The following is a 15523-nucleotide window of genomic DNA, read 5'->3' as shown; positions in this document are numbered from 1 at the left end:
TAAAGGGGAGACAATCATTATGGTATTAGGCCATGCAAATACAGGGTCAACTAAGTGATAAAATAAGTGTTGTATAATATATGTTCTTGAATAATGTTATTTCATACATAGTTGTTAATGTAATGATTACATGTTCTCCTTATTCAGTTCCACTATCAGACGATGCTGATGGTGATGGCCCTGAGGGAGAGATGCAGAGCTCAGTGGACAGAACTGGCAGGTAGAAAGGAAACTGTTTCAGCTATGACTGACACTGAACAAAACCAAAGGAAATGTAATGACAACAGTATAATAGCACGCTATGTTCATGTTCTCTCAATAAGTTATTATAGTTATTGATCAGAGTTTAAGCCATCCCAATGCTGATTCTTATTCAGTACCAGCAGATGCTGAGGAGGTTGACGAGACAAGTCAAGATTCAGGGTCCAGCACAAGGGAAATTGCAACTGAGTAGGGCAGCAACGTTGTAGATATTGACGATACATCCAGCAAAACGCCCCCAAAACAAACTGGTATGGCCTGGCTGGGTGTATACTTCCCGGCCTGACCTATGGTCCCAGTCCGGCCCTGCTGACATATCACACACCCGTACACTACACACACATTACTGATTAAACTGATATCACAATTTAGTTACTCTCTTTAAATAAATATACTGTAATTGGAAAAGAATCATGTGTGGTGTCCTTGTTTTGTCCGTCCTTGAGCCAGGGCTCCCTATTGTTGTATGTAGGTTATTCTTGTTTTTATAATTAATTCAGTAATGGTGTGTGTGTGTAACACAAAGATAATAAATCATTGGATAGTGTTTCTCAAATGAAGGGGGAAAATAAGGAAATAAAGTGATGTATTAAGACTCAGTGCGAGTTATTACTTTCTTCCTTTACTTGGCATTCTTCAAAAATACACAGACATTGCAGCACATCGTCTCACGTCTTTGTACAGCCTCTCTCAGCAGTAGAGTAATGTGTTGGCGAACCTTTGTTTCCTCCTGACAGCCCACTTAAAGGTATACTCAATTCAATTCAATTAGCATGACCTCAGTTACATATAGTATTGCCAAAGCTCTGTATAGTTGCAACATCTATTCAAAATATATATATTATACAATATATATATATATACTCCCCTTTGTGGCCAAAGGGGGACACAACTCTTGTCTTCAGATGTATGCTTGAGTGCAGCAAAATGTAGCTCAGTGACTATTTTGTCAACTAAACATCATAAAACAATACATATTTTAGTAAACGGGACATTACAATCTCCGCACATTAACTCTATATTTGCCTCTACCATGGTGCCAAAATGAAACGAAATAAAATAAACAATATATAAGGGTTGCTTCTTCTCTGAACTTCTTGCATCCCTCCATATAAAAAAAACCATAAACAAATACATAAAGTCGTGTTCACTGCAGCGATCTATTTTACACACAAAACTATGAAAACTTGGTGATATATAGTTTTCTCCTGGAGACCAAGGGAAGACAGGCTTCTCCTGTTTTTTCAGCCTTTGTTATCATTTTGATAATTACAAATATATATTCTTGTCTGTGGTTGTTTTTGCGTTCAGGGCATACAAGGGGTGTAACATTATTTTAATACCAAAACTATATTGAAATAGAGTCTCGCTTGAACAGCAACTGCGTAGCTGTAACATTAATGGGTTATTTGGTGATAACTACCAAAATAAAGTAACTTCAGACGCAGAAGTCACGTAGCTTCTCAGACGAGAGGGGTGGCGACGAGAGTGTCACGTTACTTCTCTCGCGGCATAGTTCACGGCATGGTAGGCGACGATCGACACGTTAGTGAGCTCAGTGAGTTGGTTCATTGGCACAAATCACACCTCATAGTATGAGGCGTACACACGGAGCCGCTTGACCCCCCCAGAGCGTTCCGTCCGAAGATCTACCCACCTTGGGACCATATATACAGTCTATGCTTGGGACCCGTCATCGTTTGAGGGCTCCGTTTCCGCGGTTCCGTTACGGCCTCGTGTGAACGAACCGTCCATAGACAACTGTTGCTGATAACACCCGTTCCGTGTAGACAGCGCCTAAGAGTGCCCAACTGTAATACACAGAACAGGGCGCTCTCTTTGGTGGAGGTGTCTTGCTTGCGAGCATTAAAACGAAGATCTCAAAATACTTTATATCGATATTATGTTTCTTTGCATATTTGCCTAACTCATCATTTTCTCTAGACAGCAGCTGATTTTAAGTTGCTACGACAGGACAATGGTACTATCAAAAAGCATGCGATAAACAGTTTTATATTTGTTTTAAATGTGCTTTGGTGCCCTGTTACACTTGAAATGATGTTATTTGTAATGAGAATCACTTACACTCCTACTGATTTCGAAGTCAGTTTAGGAAGTCTGATAAAAAATAAAGGAAAATGTTGATATTTGCAGAACCTTTGCTAACATCTCCCAATCCGTTAGCGTTGTTAGGGTGAGGAACGTGTGACCATAATAATTATCAACATGAGGTAATATGCAGGACTCCAGGATAGTATATCATTACCAAGAAGGAGAAGGAGAATGCATACTTTAGCAATCCCACAAGGGGAAACTAGGATCTCACTAATTATATGAATTGCAATACAAATACACACATGCAACAAGCAGGACCCATACACATCAGCGCTGAAATATGCAACAAGCAGGACCCATACACATCAGCGCTGAAATACACACATGCTTTTTATGGAGACGTGAGTCAAGGGGGCCGTCTTGTTTCAGTGACTAAGAGCAGTTGTGGGTTCAATGCTATGCTCAAAGACACTGCAGCAGGGCCTAGGAGGGGAACTGGCCCTACTCCAGATGCCAGTCTTTATTATTTTGTCCATACTAGGATTGGAACCAGTGACCATCCGGCGTCAAACTTTGGCTTAAAAAGTGACATACCAGCAGTGGTTTAAAGTACTTTTACTCAAGTACATGTACTTAAGAACAATCTTGAGATAATTGTACTTTACTTGAGTATTTCAATTTCTTGCTACTTTGTACTTCTACTCCACTACAATTCAGAGGTAAACCGTGCACTTTTACTCCACTACATGTATTTAATACCTTTAGTTACTTTTCAGATGTGGATGAATGATGTGAAATATAATCAAGTGTTAAATCAGACTTGAGTTCCACCTTGAGTAAATTCACAAGCTACCCTGCAGTATACAAAGTCATTATAAGCCTACAACTAGCTGTACCTTTACCAGCTTAGAGAACACTTTAATGATCAATCATTACAAAACATATCATATATATTATTCTGAAATGGACCAATCTGCTCAATGACTACTTTTACTTTTGGTGCTTTAAGTATATTTTGATGAATACTTTTCTACTTTTACTTGAGTAACATTTTGAATGCAGGACTTTTACGGTTTAAGTATTCCTACACTCCGGTACTTCTACTTTTAAGTACAAGATCTGAGTACTTCTCCCACCTCTGCATACCAGCAACCTCTATTGTGTTTTACCTGTACAAAATGAAATATTTGAATCATTATTTGTTTCAATGATAGACCCTGTCTATCGCTGAATGAAGCATATTTTCCCCTCAGGGCTGTCTCCAGTCGGCACGTGCTGGGACGAAAACTGAGCGCACCTCTCTCAAGCGGCTACATGCAGGAACAGGAAATGAGGAGGAAACAGGAACAATCTGACAGAACTGACGGGAAAAGTTACAGAACAGTTTGTGAAAGATGAGCCGGATTTATCACAACACGTCCTTACAGAACAAGCCGGTGCACAATGAGACGGTGGAGCGCGCGTGGGCTCCGTCCTCCTATCACAGGTAGGCTGAGACAGAACCACAGACAGAACCACACTCACTGAGACAGAACCATACTCACTGAGACAGAACCACACTCACTGAGACAGAACCATACTCACTGAGACAGAACCACACTCAGACAGAACCACACTCACTGAGACAGAACCACTCTCTGAGACAGAACCACTCTCTGAGACGGAACCACACTGAGACAAAACCACACTCACTGAGACAGAACCACACTCACTGAGACAGAACCAATCTATAAGACAGAACCACCACACTCACTGAGACAGAACCAGAATGAGACAAAACCACACCCACTGAGACAGAACCACTCACTGAGACCGAACCACACTCACTGAGACAGAACCACTCTCTGAGACAGAACCGCACTGAGACAGAACCACTCACTCAGACGGAACCAGAACCACTCACTAAGACATAACCACTCTCTGAGACAGAACCACACTGAGACAGAACCACACTGAGACAGAACCAGAACCACTCACTAAGACAGAACCACTCACTGAGACAGAACCACTCACTGAGACCAAGCCCCAACCTGTCCCACACACCTCTAACGCATCATTCTGGAAGGGTTTGGATATTCCGCATTAAAGTTAATCTTCAGAGAGCCATAGTAATCTCAATAAAACGGAAAAGGTGTTTAGTTCCTGCTAGCTAACGCCTTCTTTACATATGTTATACAGTCAGAGGAAGGAGTACTCTGATCTTGTACTTGAGTAAAAGTAGAAGTATCAGAGTGTAGGAATGCAAGTAAAAGGCCTGCAATCAAAATGTTACAAAAGTATTAGTGTCAAATCTACTTAAAGTAGCAAAAGTAGTGATTGTGCAGATTGGTCCATTTCAGAATAATATATATGATATGTTTTATAATGATTGATCATGAAAGTGTTCTCAAAGCTGGTAAAGGTGCAGCTAGTTTGAATGACTTTGTATACTGCAGGGTAGCTTGTGGATTTACTCCAGGTGGAACTAAAGTTTGATTTAAGACTTGATTATATTTCACATCATTCATCCACATCTGTAAAGTAACTAGAGGTATTAAATACGTGTAGTGGAGTAAAAGAACACCATTTACCTCTGAATTGTAGTGTGGTAGAAGTACAAAGTAGCAAGACATTGAAATACTCTTGAGATTTTTCTTAAGTACATGTACTTGAGTAAAAGTACTTAGTTACTTTACACCACTGTATACCCTCTATGCCTTTCGACTAGTTTGACACCACTTTATAGCTTTAAAGTTAAAAACATCTGTCCAAATAAAGAATTGAGCTTGCTGTGGTTTCATTTGCCATATACAGTGTTTCCCCTAGGATGGAGTCATAGCAGCGGTGCTAAGGCACGTGGGCCCAGCATAATGTGAATGCGGAGCGCATGGAATTTTTTAGTGTGTGCGCGTGTGAAGTGCGCCCCGCCAATTTGTTTCTATGAGTCTGCCAACACAAGAAAGGCTCTTGAGGCCTAGTACCAGGACCGGTTCTAGACAATTTGCTGCCCTAGGCGAGATTTTATATATAAAGAATAAATGAAAAATCTCTACAGAAGACAAATACACTACAAAAACAGAAACGTATTGACATAGGTCATATATGTCAAAATGGCTTCAAAATGTATTCAGTATTGTATTAACTTGTTTTAATTGGGGGGTGGACGTCACATCCTCTAGGGGGGTCCAATTTATTTGAACATTTTAAAGTAAAATGCTTCAATCTGGTGCACTTTGAGCACACAATTACTAGAGACTAGATCTAGGGGGGGCAACTCTAAAACACACATATGAAATATATCTCTCCAACTTTAAACAATATTTTTGGTTTACTGTCCTATAGTATACGTTGGAATGATTTCAAACCTGTTTTTATTTATCCTAATAATTTTAAAGGAGTGCCTTGGAAAAATGTGTTTACATAATTTGTAAACACATTTGTTTGAGACCCAGTGAGATAACTTAGACTAAAATTAACTATCTAAACACTCAGAGAGTCTGACAGGAGAGCTCTCCTCCACCCTGGTTGTAGAAACATCTACTTCTTATATCCGTTAGCGCAGCCTATGTCGCCTAGTCCAAAAATCAGCCCTGCCAGTACATACAGTGGCAATCTCTCAAGATTTAGCAAAAATACACCTCTATTGAACATACAGTAACACAAATACTACAAATCCATATAACAAACAATCAAAAATGAAAAAGGGTGGCCACTTATTATTATTTTTAGCTGCGCCGCCGCTATTTGAGGTCTTATCCGATTCACCTCCTTTAATGTACAATAAAGACACAATGACATGCTCATGAGGAAAGCCTTTTATGTTAAAGGTCCCATGTCATGCTTCTCTGGTTATTACCCGTCCCCTTGTGTGTTATGTAGCTTTTTCTGCATGTAAACGGTCTGCAGAGTCACAAACCCTCAAAGTACATCCTGTAGCGTGTAAAACTCTAACACAGAAAAGACCTGTCTATGCTGCCCCAGAACGCCTCGTTGGAGATTTCTCTTTTTCCATTGTGTTCTTCCTGGTCCTAGTGACGTAAGGGTCACAGTGACGTAACGGCTCACACACACACACACACACACACACACACACACACACACACACACACACACACACACACACACACACACACACACACACACACACACACACACACACACACACACACACACACACACACACACACACACACACACACACACACACACACACACACACACACACACACACACTTATATTTTCTCAGCCGCAGCTCAGAGGATTTCTCAGCCTGAGACAGCGAGACACAGCGAAACCCAGCCTTAACTCAGCCTGAGCACACACACAAACTCACAGCCTGGCTACGAGTGTGTGTGTGTGCTCAGGCTGAGTTCAGGCTGAGTTTCGCGGTGTCACGCAGACCCCACGCAGCAACCAGGAAACGACACCAGTAATCCACCTCACACTGTCCGCTCCTCGAGCCCCACAGGCCGAAGCAACGAGCCCTGCAACGTCCCGCCAACACGGCACCCAGACCCCACGCTGCATTCTCATCTTTTAAATTCTGTTGATTGTATCTGTAATGTCCTTTTCATATTTTGTTCTTGTTTTAATGTGGTCTTACAGTTTACACCTATTTATCAAATTATTTATTAAAGGGTATGTAGCCTACATGACTGATATTTGATGTTTACATGAAATGTACTTTTACACAAGTGTCAATATCATTTTATTTTTCCATTTAGTGGCCCGGGGGTTCTTCTAGAAGGAAAGCTGCTGGACGTTTCCAGACATGCGATCACTGATTGCAACAATCAAAAGGTAAAATGTCTAACCTTCCTTCTTTTATTGTGGGAGAAAGACCTCCCGAAGACTACCTTATCATTGTCAGCGTTGAACCTCACACTCTGATGAAACGAGCCTCACTGTGTCTGTTCTTGGCAGGCCCGTTTCTATGTGCTGTACATCAGGCCCAGCCGCGTCCACCAGAGGAAGTTCGATGCCAGCGGGAAAGAGGTGGAGCCGAACTTCAGCGACACCAAGAAGGTCAACACTGGCTTCCTCATGTCCTCCTACAGTGAGTGGATCACACATTTGAGTTGCGTGTTTATTAAACTCGTCTGTCTGCCAACTATGCTGTGAGGGATGTTGAGTGAGCGATCACAACTAAGCAAAGCTAGATTAGTCAGTTAGCTATTTAAGCTAGGCCTAAAACCAGAGTTGATTTTGTTACAAAGATCATCTTTAACCTGGCTAGATCGCCATGGCAACTTATGCTGCACTGCTAACCTGTTCTGGAAAAGGTTACGTTCAGATTTTTGGATATAAGTGTCTTAAAAATGCCAATCAGAAACGGGTTTATTACCAGGTAGGTTTACACGTACAAGGAATTTGACTTGGTGTCGTGGAGCACAAAAACAAGAATTAAAAACACAGGAAGAGAACTAGAAGAGAACTAGAAAAATATAGTAAAATATAACAGTATTTACATTGGAATGGAATAAGATGTAATAAAAATCAGCTGTAATACCAAATATTGTTGTACATTGTGTGCATTAATGTAATGCATAGAGTCTATGATGTGGCTGAGGTAAAGTTTCAGTGGGGGGCCGGGCCTTGTTTAAGAGGCCAGTAGCAGAGGGGAAGAAAGTGTTCAGGTGGCAAGAAGCTCTGGTGCTGATGGAGCGCAGCCTCCTGCCAGAGGGGAGGGGGGTGAACAGTTAGTTTTCCAGGGTGGGAGGGGTCGGCCACTATCTTCCCTGCCCGCCTCAGGGTCCTGGAGGCATGCAGGTCATGGAGGGATGGCAGATTGCAGCCGATCACCTTCTCTTCAGAGCGGATGACACGCTGCAGCCTGCCCTTATCCTTGGCTGTGGCTGCGGCGTACCAGATGGTGATGGAGGAGGTGAGGATGGACTCCATGATGGAGGTGTAGAAGTTCACCATCATCGTCTTTGGCATGTTGAATTTCTTCTGCTGCCTCAGGAAGAACATCCTCTGCTGGGCTTTTTTGATGAAGGAGCCGACGTTCTGCTCCCATTTGAAGTCCTGGGCGATGATGGTGCCTAGGAAGCGGAAAGACTCCACAGCAGTGACTGGGGAGTCACACAGAGTGATGGGGCGGTTGGGGCTGCGTTCTTCCTAAAGTCCACAACCATCTCCACTGTCTTGAGAGCATTAAGCTCCAGGTGGTTGTCCCCACACCAGGTCACCAGATGGTCCATCTCCCACCTGTAGGCAGACCCCCCGCCCCCACCAGAGATGAGTCCGATGAGGGTGGTGTCGTCTGAACTTCAGGAGCTTGACAGACTGGTGACTGGAGGTGCAGCTGTTGGTGTACAGCAGGGGTGGGGAACCTCCGGCCCCCGGGCCATATACCGCCCGCAAGACCATTTGATACGGCCCTCGAGGTAATTCATAAACACACGCAAAAAAGATTTTTCTTTTTTAATCTAGACCGCAAAATAATTAAACAAGCGAGTGCCTGTTTTTCCTGGCCACGGGTCAGGGTCCTTGAACACAACACAAGCTTAACGTGTCATGACGTGGTATATGTCTCGTCTGACAGGGGTGCAGTTCTGATGGAGAGCACCAGAACGCCGCTCCGGCACTTCAAAGATTGCAGTACCCATAAGGAGCAGTACACATGCCGCAGTTTTTGCGTGGCTGTGTCTTTAGTTGAAAGCCCAGTGGCGATCTGTTCATCTGTCATACTGATCATACGGTCAATAACTTTGTTGTTATTAGCATCTGGTTAGCTAGCGAATATAAGAAGCTTTTTCTCCAACCAGTGATGTAAAGGCGCATCGACCTCATTAGCATTCGACACCATCAACCACGCCATCCTGCTGTCCCTCCTCGAATCATCACTCAACATCACCGACACTGCACTCTCCTGGCTGAAATCCTACCTCACCGACAGACATCAGTTTATCAACATCAACAACTGCACCTCCTCCACTGCTCCTCTGTCCCAAGGTGTCCACCAGGGTTTGGTGCTAAGCCTCCTCCTCTTCATCCTCTACATGCTCCCCCTTGGCAAAATAATTTGTCGCCACAACCTTCAATTTCACTGCTACGCCGATGACATCCAACTTTATATCTCAACAAAAACCATCACCCCCACAACACACTCCACTCTCACCAACTGTCTCGCAGAAATAAAAGCATGGATGCAAACAAACTATCTCCAACTGAACAGTGCCAAATCAGACATCATCATCATCGGCCCCCCATCCCGTATCAAAACCATCCAGAATTTCAACTTCGCCATTGACAGCCACACTCTATCTCCCCCCTCACATCCGCAACCTCGGAGTCATCTTCGACAGTCAGCTCAAATTCAACCACCGCATCAATCACATCACCAGGACCGCCTTTTTCCACCTCAAAAACATTGCCCGTCTCCGCCTCTGCTGCTGAAACCCTGATTCATGCATTCATCACTTCACGACTCGACTACTGCAATAGCATCCTCTACGGCATACCATCCAACCTCCTCAATAAACTCCAACATATCCAGAACTCTGCTGCTCGCCTCCTCACCCACACCCGCTCCCGAGACCACATCACTCCCGTCCTCCAGAACCTCCATTGGCTCCCCGTCCGTCAAAGAATCAACTTCAAAGTCCTCCTCATTACTCACAAAGCCCTCAACAATCAGCCCCCCCCTACCTCACAGACCTGCTGCACCACCACACCACTTCCCGCTGCCTCCGCTCATCAGAAGCCAACCTCCTATCCATCCCCACCCGCACCAATCACCGGACCTGGGGGGACAGAGCCTTCTCCGTCGCTGCCCCCTCCCTCTGGAACTCACTCCCACAACCCATCAGAGACTGCACTGACCTCACCACCTTCAAAAAACTCACCTCTTCAACCTGGCTTTTAATGTGTGATTGTTTCTGTATTATTTGACTTTAACTATATATTTATTTGTTGTTCCTTTCTTTTCTTTTCACTATATCTGTAAAGCGTCTTTGAGCACCTGTAAAAGCGCTAAAAAAATAAATATATTATTATTATTATTATTATCTTTATATGATCATTATAGTTATATACAACATTAAGATAATAAAGTAAACAAGTATAAAATACTATATGACAGTAAAAAAAAGTTTTTATTAATAAACAAGAATAAAGTTTAAAAGGGGAGTGATTTGTAAAATATCCATAAAGAAAAAGAAAATCAGTTTACAGTTCTGTTTCATATGGGTGTTGAGAGATGTATCCATAGATCTCCTAATGTTGCTCTCAAGAGCCGCGTTCACACCGGAGTACTTTCCCCCGTACTTTTCCCCTTTAGTTCCGTTAGTACCCCTTATGTTGCGTTCACACCAAAAAGAGTACTTAGTGCCGGGAACTTTTACCCCCATTTTTAGTGCCTGCTAGAGAGGTGGTACTATCCTGGGGGGAAAAAGTGCCCCAGTTCTGATTGGCTGGGCGAATTGCAAACCACGCCCCGTAAAACTCTGAAAAGTTTTGTGAAGCCGCCATTGTATTTGTGGTATTAGCATTATTAGCATTAGCATTAGCCACGCGCACCAACGGAGAGAGAATAACTTATGGCAACACAAAAGAAAACGGGAATTCAGGCGGGAGTATACGCCGTTAAGTTGTTTGCAGCCTGCCAGTAAACCCAAAGCAGAAGAAGACGAAGTGACGTCAGAGGCTCATTTGCGTAATCTTCCCTCAGGGAAAAGTACTCCGGTGTGAACGCGATTGGTACTTAGTGCCCTGGGGGAATAAGTGCCGGGGCACTAAGTACTGCAAAGTACGTCGTGTGAACGCTGCTAAAGTGCAACAGATTGATACTTTTTAACTTCAACATATAAAAAGAAATCTTCCCGGGGGAGCATGCCACCCGACCCCCCTAGAGGAGGTTAGGCCCCCCCCCCCCCCCCCACACTTAAATCATGTCCACATGGATAGGAAACTAAAAACATCTTTCTGTTTTGGTGGTCATGCCACAACCGTGCACGTGCATGCATGCGCGAGCAACGTTAGTCATGGTAAGATATCTGGATTAAGAGGTTGCTTTTTCTTTGCACTGCATGAAAGAAAGGCGAAATGAATGGGCTGTGATTTTAGTATTTTTAAGCAGAGGTCAATCATTTGTACGGCTCTCGGAGGATGTTGAAAACATTGAAATGGCCCTTGAGAGGAAAAAGGTTCCCCTGCCAGGGAGAAGAGAGAGGGGAAAGAACGCAGCCTTGAGGGGAACCAGTGCTGATGGTCCGGGGGTCAGAGACGTGTTTCCCCAGCCTGTCAGACAGGAAGTCTGTGATCCACCTGCAGGTGGAGTCGGGCACGTGCAGCTGGGAGAGCTTGTCCTGCAGCAGAGCCGGGATGATGGTGTTGGAGGCGGAGCTGAAGTCCACAAACAGGATCCTGGCTTAGGTTCCTGCTGTTTCCAGGTGCTGGATGAGGAAGTGAAGGGCCATGTTGACAGCGTTGTCCACAGAGCTGTTGGCTCTGTAGGCGAACTGCAGGGGGTCCAGGAGGGGGTCTGTGATGGATTTCATGTGGGACAGGACAAGGCGCTCAAAGGGCTTCATAACCACAGAGGTCAGGGTGACCTCTGTGATCCTTGTTTTCTTGGGAACCGGGATGATGGTGGAGGATTTGAAGCATGCTGGGACGTGGCGTGTCTCCAGTGAGGTGTTGAAGATGTCAGTAAACACCGGAGACAGCTGATCAGTGCAGTGCTTCAGGGTGGAGGGGGAGACATTATCTGGGCCATTCACTAAGTAGTTCCCTTTGAAAACACAGATTCTCAGCTGGGAATATGTAATGCCAACGTGTTGAGAAATAACTTTATATTGCTTATATATTACTTTTTTCCGCTGGCATATACAGCTCTGGAAAAAATGAAGAGACCACTGCAGCATTTTCAGTTTCTCTAGTTTTACTATTTAAAGGTACTGTATGTGTTTGAGTAAAATTATTTTATTTTGTATTTTATTCTCTAAGCATTTCTCTGTGTTGGAATTCAACAGACGCTGGAATGGAATGGCTGCCATACATGTAGAGATTAAGATTTAAGAACAATGTGGAGTGGTCTCTTGATTCTCCGGAGCTGTATGTACTGAATATACACAGGGAAAATCATCTGTATGCATCACTTTGCTTATTTTTGCCGCGCTAACCTATGTCAGTAATGCAGAAAATAGGAACCGCAGAGCACTACATGAACCACATGGCTTCATGTTGGGGAGATTAAGCATTTCTGACTTTCTCTATGCAAATGTGTTGTCTAATTGGTGAAGATGCTTTTATTATTTGCTTGTGTTGTTCCATCTGGCTGTAGACTGTTCTAAAGTTGCAGTGCGCTGAGCTTTCAGAGCCAGTGTGAGTTGTTGTGTCTTCTAACTTCATCAGCTTTATAAACATGTTGTCTCCTCAGAGGTGGAAGCTAAAGGCGGGTCGGACCGCCTCTCTGAGCATCAGCTGTCAGCGACGGTGAACAAATCTGAGCTGCTGAAGATTACCGACAAACACCGCCCCGACGGGACCTGGGCCTTCTGGTACCCCGAGGCAGAGATGGAGCAAACAGAACTGGAGACGGGACAGGAAGTACGGCTGAAGACCAGAGGAAACAGTCCTTTCATATGTGAGGCCAAACCCTGCTGATTTACTGCTTTAAATGTACCGTAGAAAGGAGAAAACAGTGAATGTGCATCCGGTACACTCATTAAAGGAAAGGATACTCTAAGATTTGAAGTAAAATGAATTGAGATAAACTGTTAAAGAACAAATGATAACTAAATAATGACTCCCAATGTTTTTTTCCAAACTTTGAGAGTTATTTGGTCATGATTATTTCATGTTAAAGTGAAATATGTAAGATCTGTGAACACCCGCGGAAGATCTGTATGCTGACGTACCTTTGTTTCGTTGAATTATCTTCATTTTTGTTGTTTTACTTTTTTGGTTCTCTTTTTCTTTTGGCTCAATCAATTAAATAAATGAACTTTCCACCTTCATTGTGTCTTCCAGTCTCCTTAGCCGAGGTGGACGGTCACACTGTGACCAAGTGTAACTTCGCTGGAGATGAGAAGGCAGGAGCATCGTGGACGGAGAAGATCTTGGCCAACAAAACGGATGGAGCCAGCTCCCAGATGCCCGGGGGAGAGGGAGAGGGAGCGGAGGAGGACGAGTGGGTGAGGAGGACACCTTCCAAATCTCACCCAAGATGAAATACTGGGGCTAATAAAACCTACCTTATTTGTAGTTATAGCGGTGCAGGAATGAGACCTTCATTCTGGAAATAAGTTAGCATTTTAGCACTTTCTCCTCTCCTCTGTCTCAAAGTCAGTAAACACCCCACTGGTATGTGGGAAGCTTCTCTGTGTCATACAAACAGTAGCATGTGAACATTAGCCTTTAGCTTAGTTTACATGCTGTATTCTGTGTATTGCCTTTCAACTAAATGTGAAAGTATCATTGTGCAGCCGACAATTGAGTGGCCCGACCAAGCAAGGAGGCCAAGCAGAACGTCCAAAAAAATACAACCCGGTGTGGGCATTTATTAAATTCGGACACAGCCTCAATCTCGCTGTTCCCGTGAGCACAGTCACCAGCCACAAGGATCTCACACACCCCACAAAACAGGAAACACAGAGCCTAAATACCCACACTAATTAACCCAACAAGACACAGGTGAGGGGGGAGAAGACAACACAGGGCACCAGGTGAACACAATCAGGAAAAACGGGAGGGGGAACACTTTTCAAACACATGTGCAATATACACCATACCTGAAGCCATCAGTCCACAGTGATGAAGTTATCTTTGCCACTGCCATGGCAATGCTTACTTCCAGATTGTCTTTCACAAATACATGATCAATCTACCACTCTATAGCCCTAATGCAGCTAGGGTTCTATTCTCTCTTGAATGTGTTTCATTTGACCAAACACTCCAAGTGAGAACTTGAAGCTGCTGTCATTGTAACTGTTTGATTCTGTAAGACAGTATGCTAACTGAATCACTTTGTACCAAAAGGCATAAAGACTTTTCTTGAGTGTGAACCTCAGTGAGACAGGAAGTGGCAGCAGAATTCCACGGTGGCAGGTATCTGACTGACTCTCTGCTTCTCTCTCAGGAGGAGTGAGGAGAGTCTCTGGCCCTGCTGCATGCTGAACTTCTTCAGCTTGGATCAACCCCGTCCCTCTGCCTTCGGAGTGGACGACTTTTCTCCTAACCTCTCAAACATGTGGCCTTGGGCTGGAAGTCATGTGACACTGGGACTCTCTCAGCTGTTAGCTCTCGTGAACACTCTGTACTTTAGATCCCCATTGTTATGACTGGAACTTTTCAATCTTTCTTGGCTCATTCTTCTATTTTTGCCAGTTTAGGTCCAAGTTGAATCCAGAAGCCTGGATTAAGGTCTGTGGTTAACACAATCGTACGAAATGTTTCATGTTTTGTTCTACAACATAAAATAACTCAGCAAAAACTCCACTCGTGAATGTCTGAAGCTGCCATGTGTGTAAAAAAGGCAGTTGCTAACAAGTGGCTAAATGAGACTGTTAAACGTCCTCTCGTCGACACAAGTCCGCAGCCATGTGACCGGGATCTAGTTCCTTTATATCATTACATTAACTTTGTACTGCTGCCGATCGCATTTACTTAAAACACTGTGTTGTGTTAATATGTTATCCTGTTGAACAAAACGTGATAAGTAACATTTACGTGTGTTTGACACAAAACGTATTTTCTGCAATATTCTGAAATCCAATTGCTTTTTGTTGTGATAGCCCTTGAGATGCTAATTTCCAGTCCGACCTACACAAATACGTCATCACTGCACCGCTCTGACATACCCAAATATCTAACTTCATCACTATGTTGGTACCTCAGTACGGTCATTTTAAGTCTTGTCTACGGTTTGGAACATTTGACTCTAAAGTGTAGCTCTAAAGTCAAATATCCATACTTCTATCTTCAGAGACTGTCATTCTGTCTGTCTGTATATTTTTCTTGACAAGTTTTTCACATACTGTGTAATGTATTGAAAGGGGACCACTATTAATTGTTTCAGGGGTGCATGGCATTCTGGGTAAAGCTCTCTCTTTGTTGCTCGCTACTATATTAACTGATATAACGCCAAATATTCATCGTTTTAATTCATGCACAAATACTCAACATGTGTTCAGTCGAGAGACATTGTAATCAGCTGCTTTTGTTGTTGTTGAATAAACAGGCTAAAAACAATCCAGTGGAGTGTTATATATCGAAAGAGTA

The 15523-nt window shown here is 43.5% G+C and overlaps 1 protein-coding gene across 1 annotated transcript; it reads left to right on the top strand.

Annotated features, from left to right (window-relative positions):
• The first annotated feature begins 3638 nt into the window (after positions 1-3638).
• On the top strand, positions 3639-15493 carry arpin (actin related protein 2/3 complex inhibitor). The gene is made up of 6 exons (XM_079681831.1): positions 3639-3802; positions 7021-7096; positions 7220-7352; positions 12681-12887; positions 13274-13437; positions 14382-15493. Exons 1-6 carry the CDS (start codon positions 3711-3713, stop codon positions 14388-14390), a joined length of 681 nt encoding a protein of 226 aa, XP_079537957.1. The 5' UTR covers positions 3639-3710; the 3' UTR covers positions 14391-15493.
• The last annotated feature ends 30 nt before the right edge of the window (positions 15494-15523 follow it).

The sequence above is a fragment of the Notothenia rossii genome (genome assembly GCF_949606895.1).
Source record: "Notothenia rossii genome assembly, chromosome: 5".
NCBI lineage: Eukaryota > Metazoa > Chordata > Actinopteri > Perciformes > Nototheniidae > Notothenia > Notothenia rossii.
Note: the sequence above shows the minus strand (reverse complement) of the source record. Positions and strands in the feature narration are given on the sequence as shown.

Coding starts and splice junctions, on each gene's coding strand:
- arpin (XM_079681831.1), top strand. CDS start 3,711: ATGAGCCGGATTTATCACAACACGTCCTTACAGAACAAGCCGGTGCAC. Junction 3,803..7,020: donor GCTCCGTCCTCCTATCACAG/GTAGGCTGAGAC, acceptor TTTTCCATTTAG/TGGCCCGGGGGTTCTTCTAG. Junction 7,097..7,219: donor CTGATTGCAACAATCAAAAG/GTAAAATGTCTA, acceptor TGTTCTTGGCAG/GCCCGTTTCTATGTGCTGTA.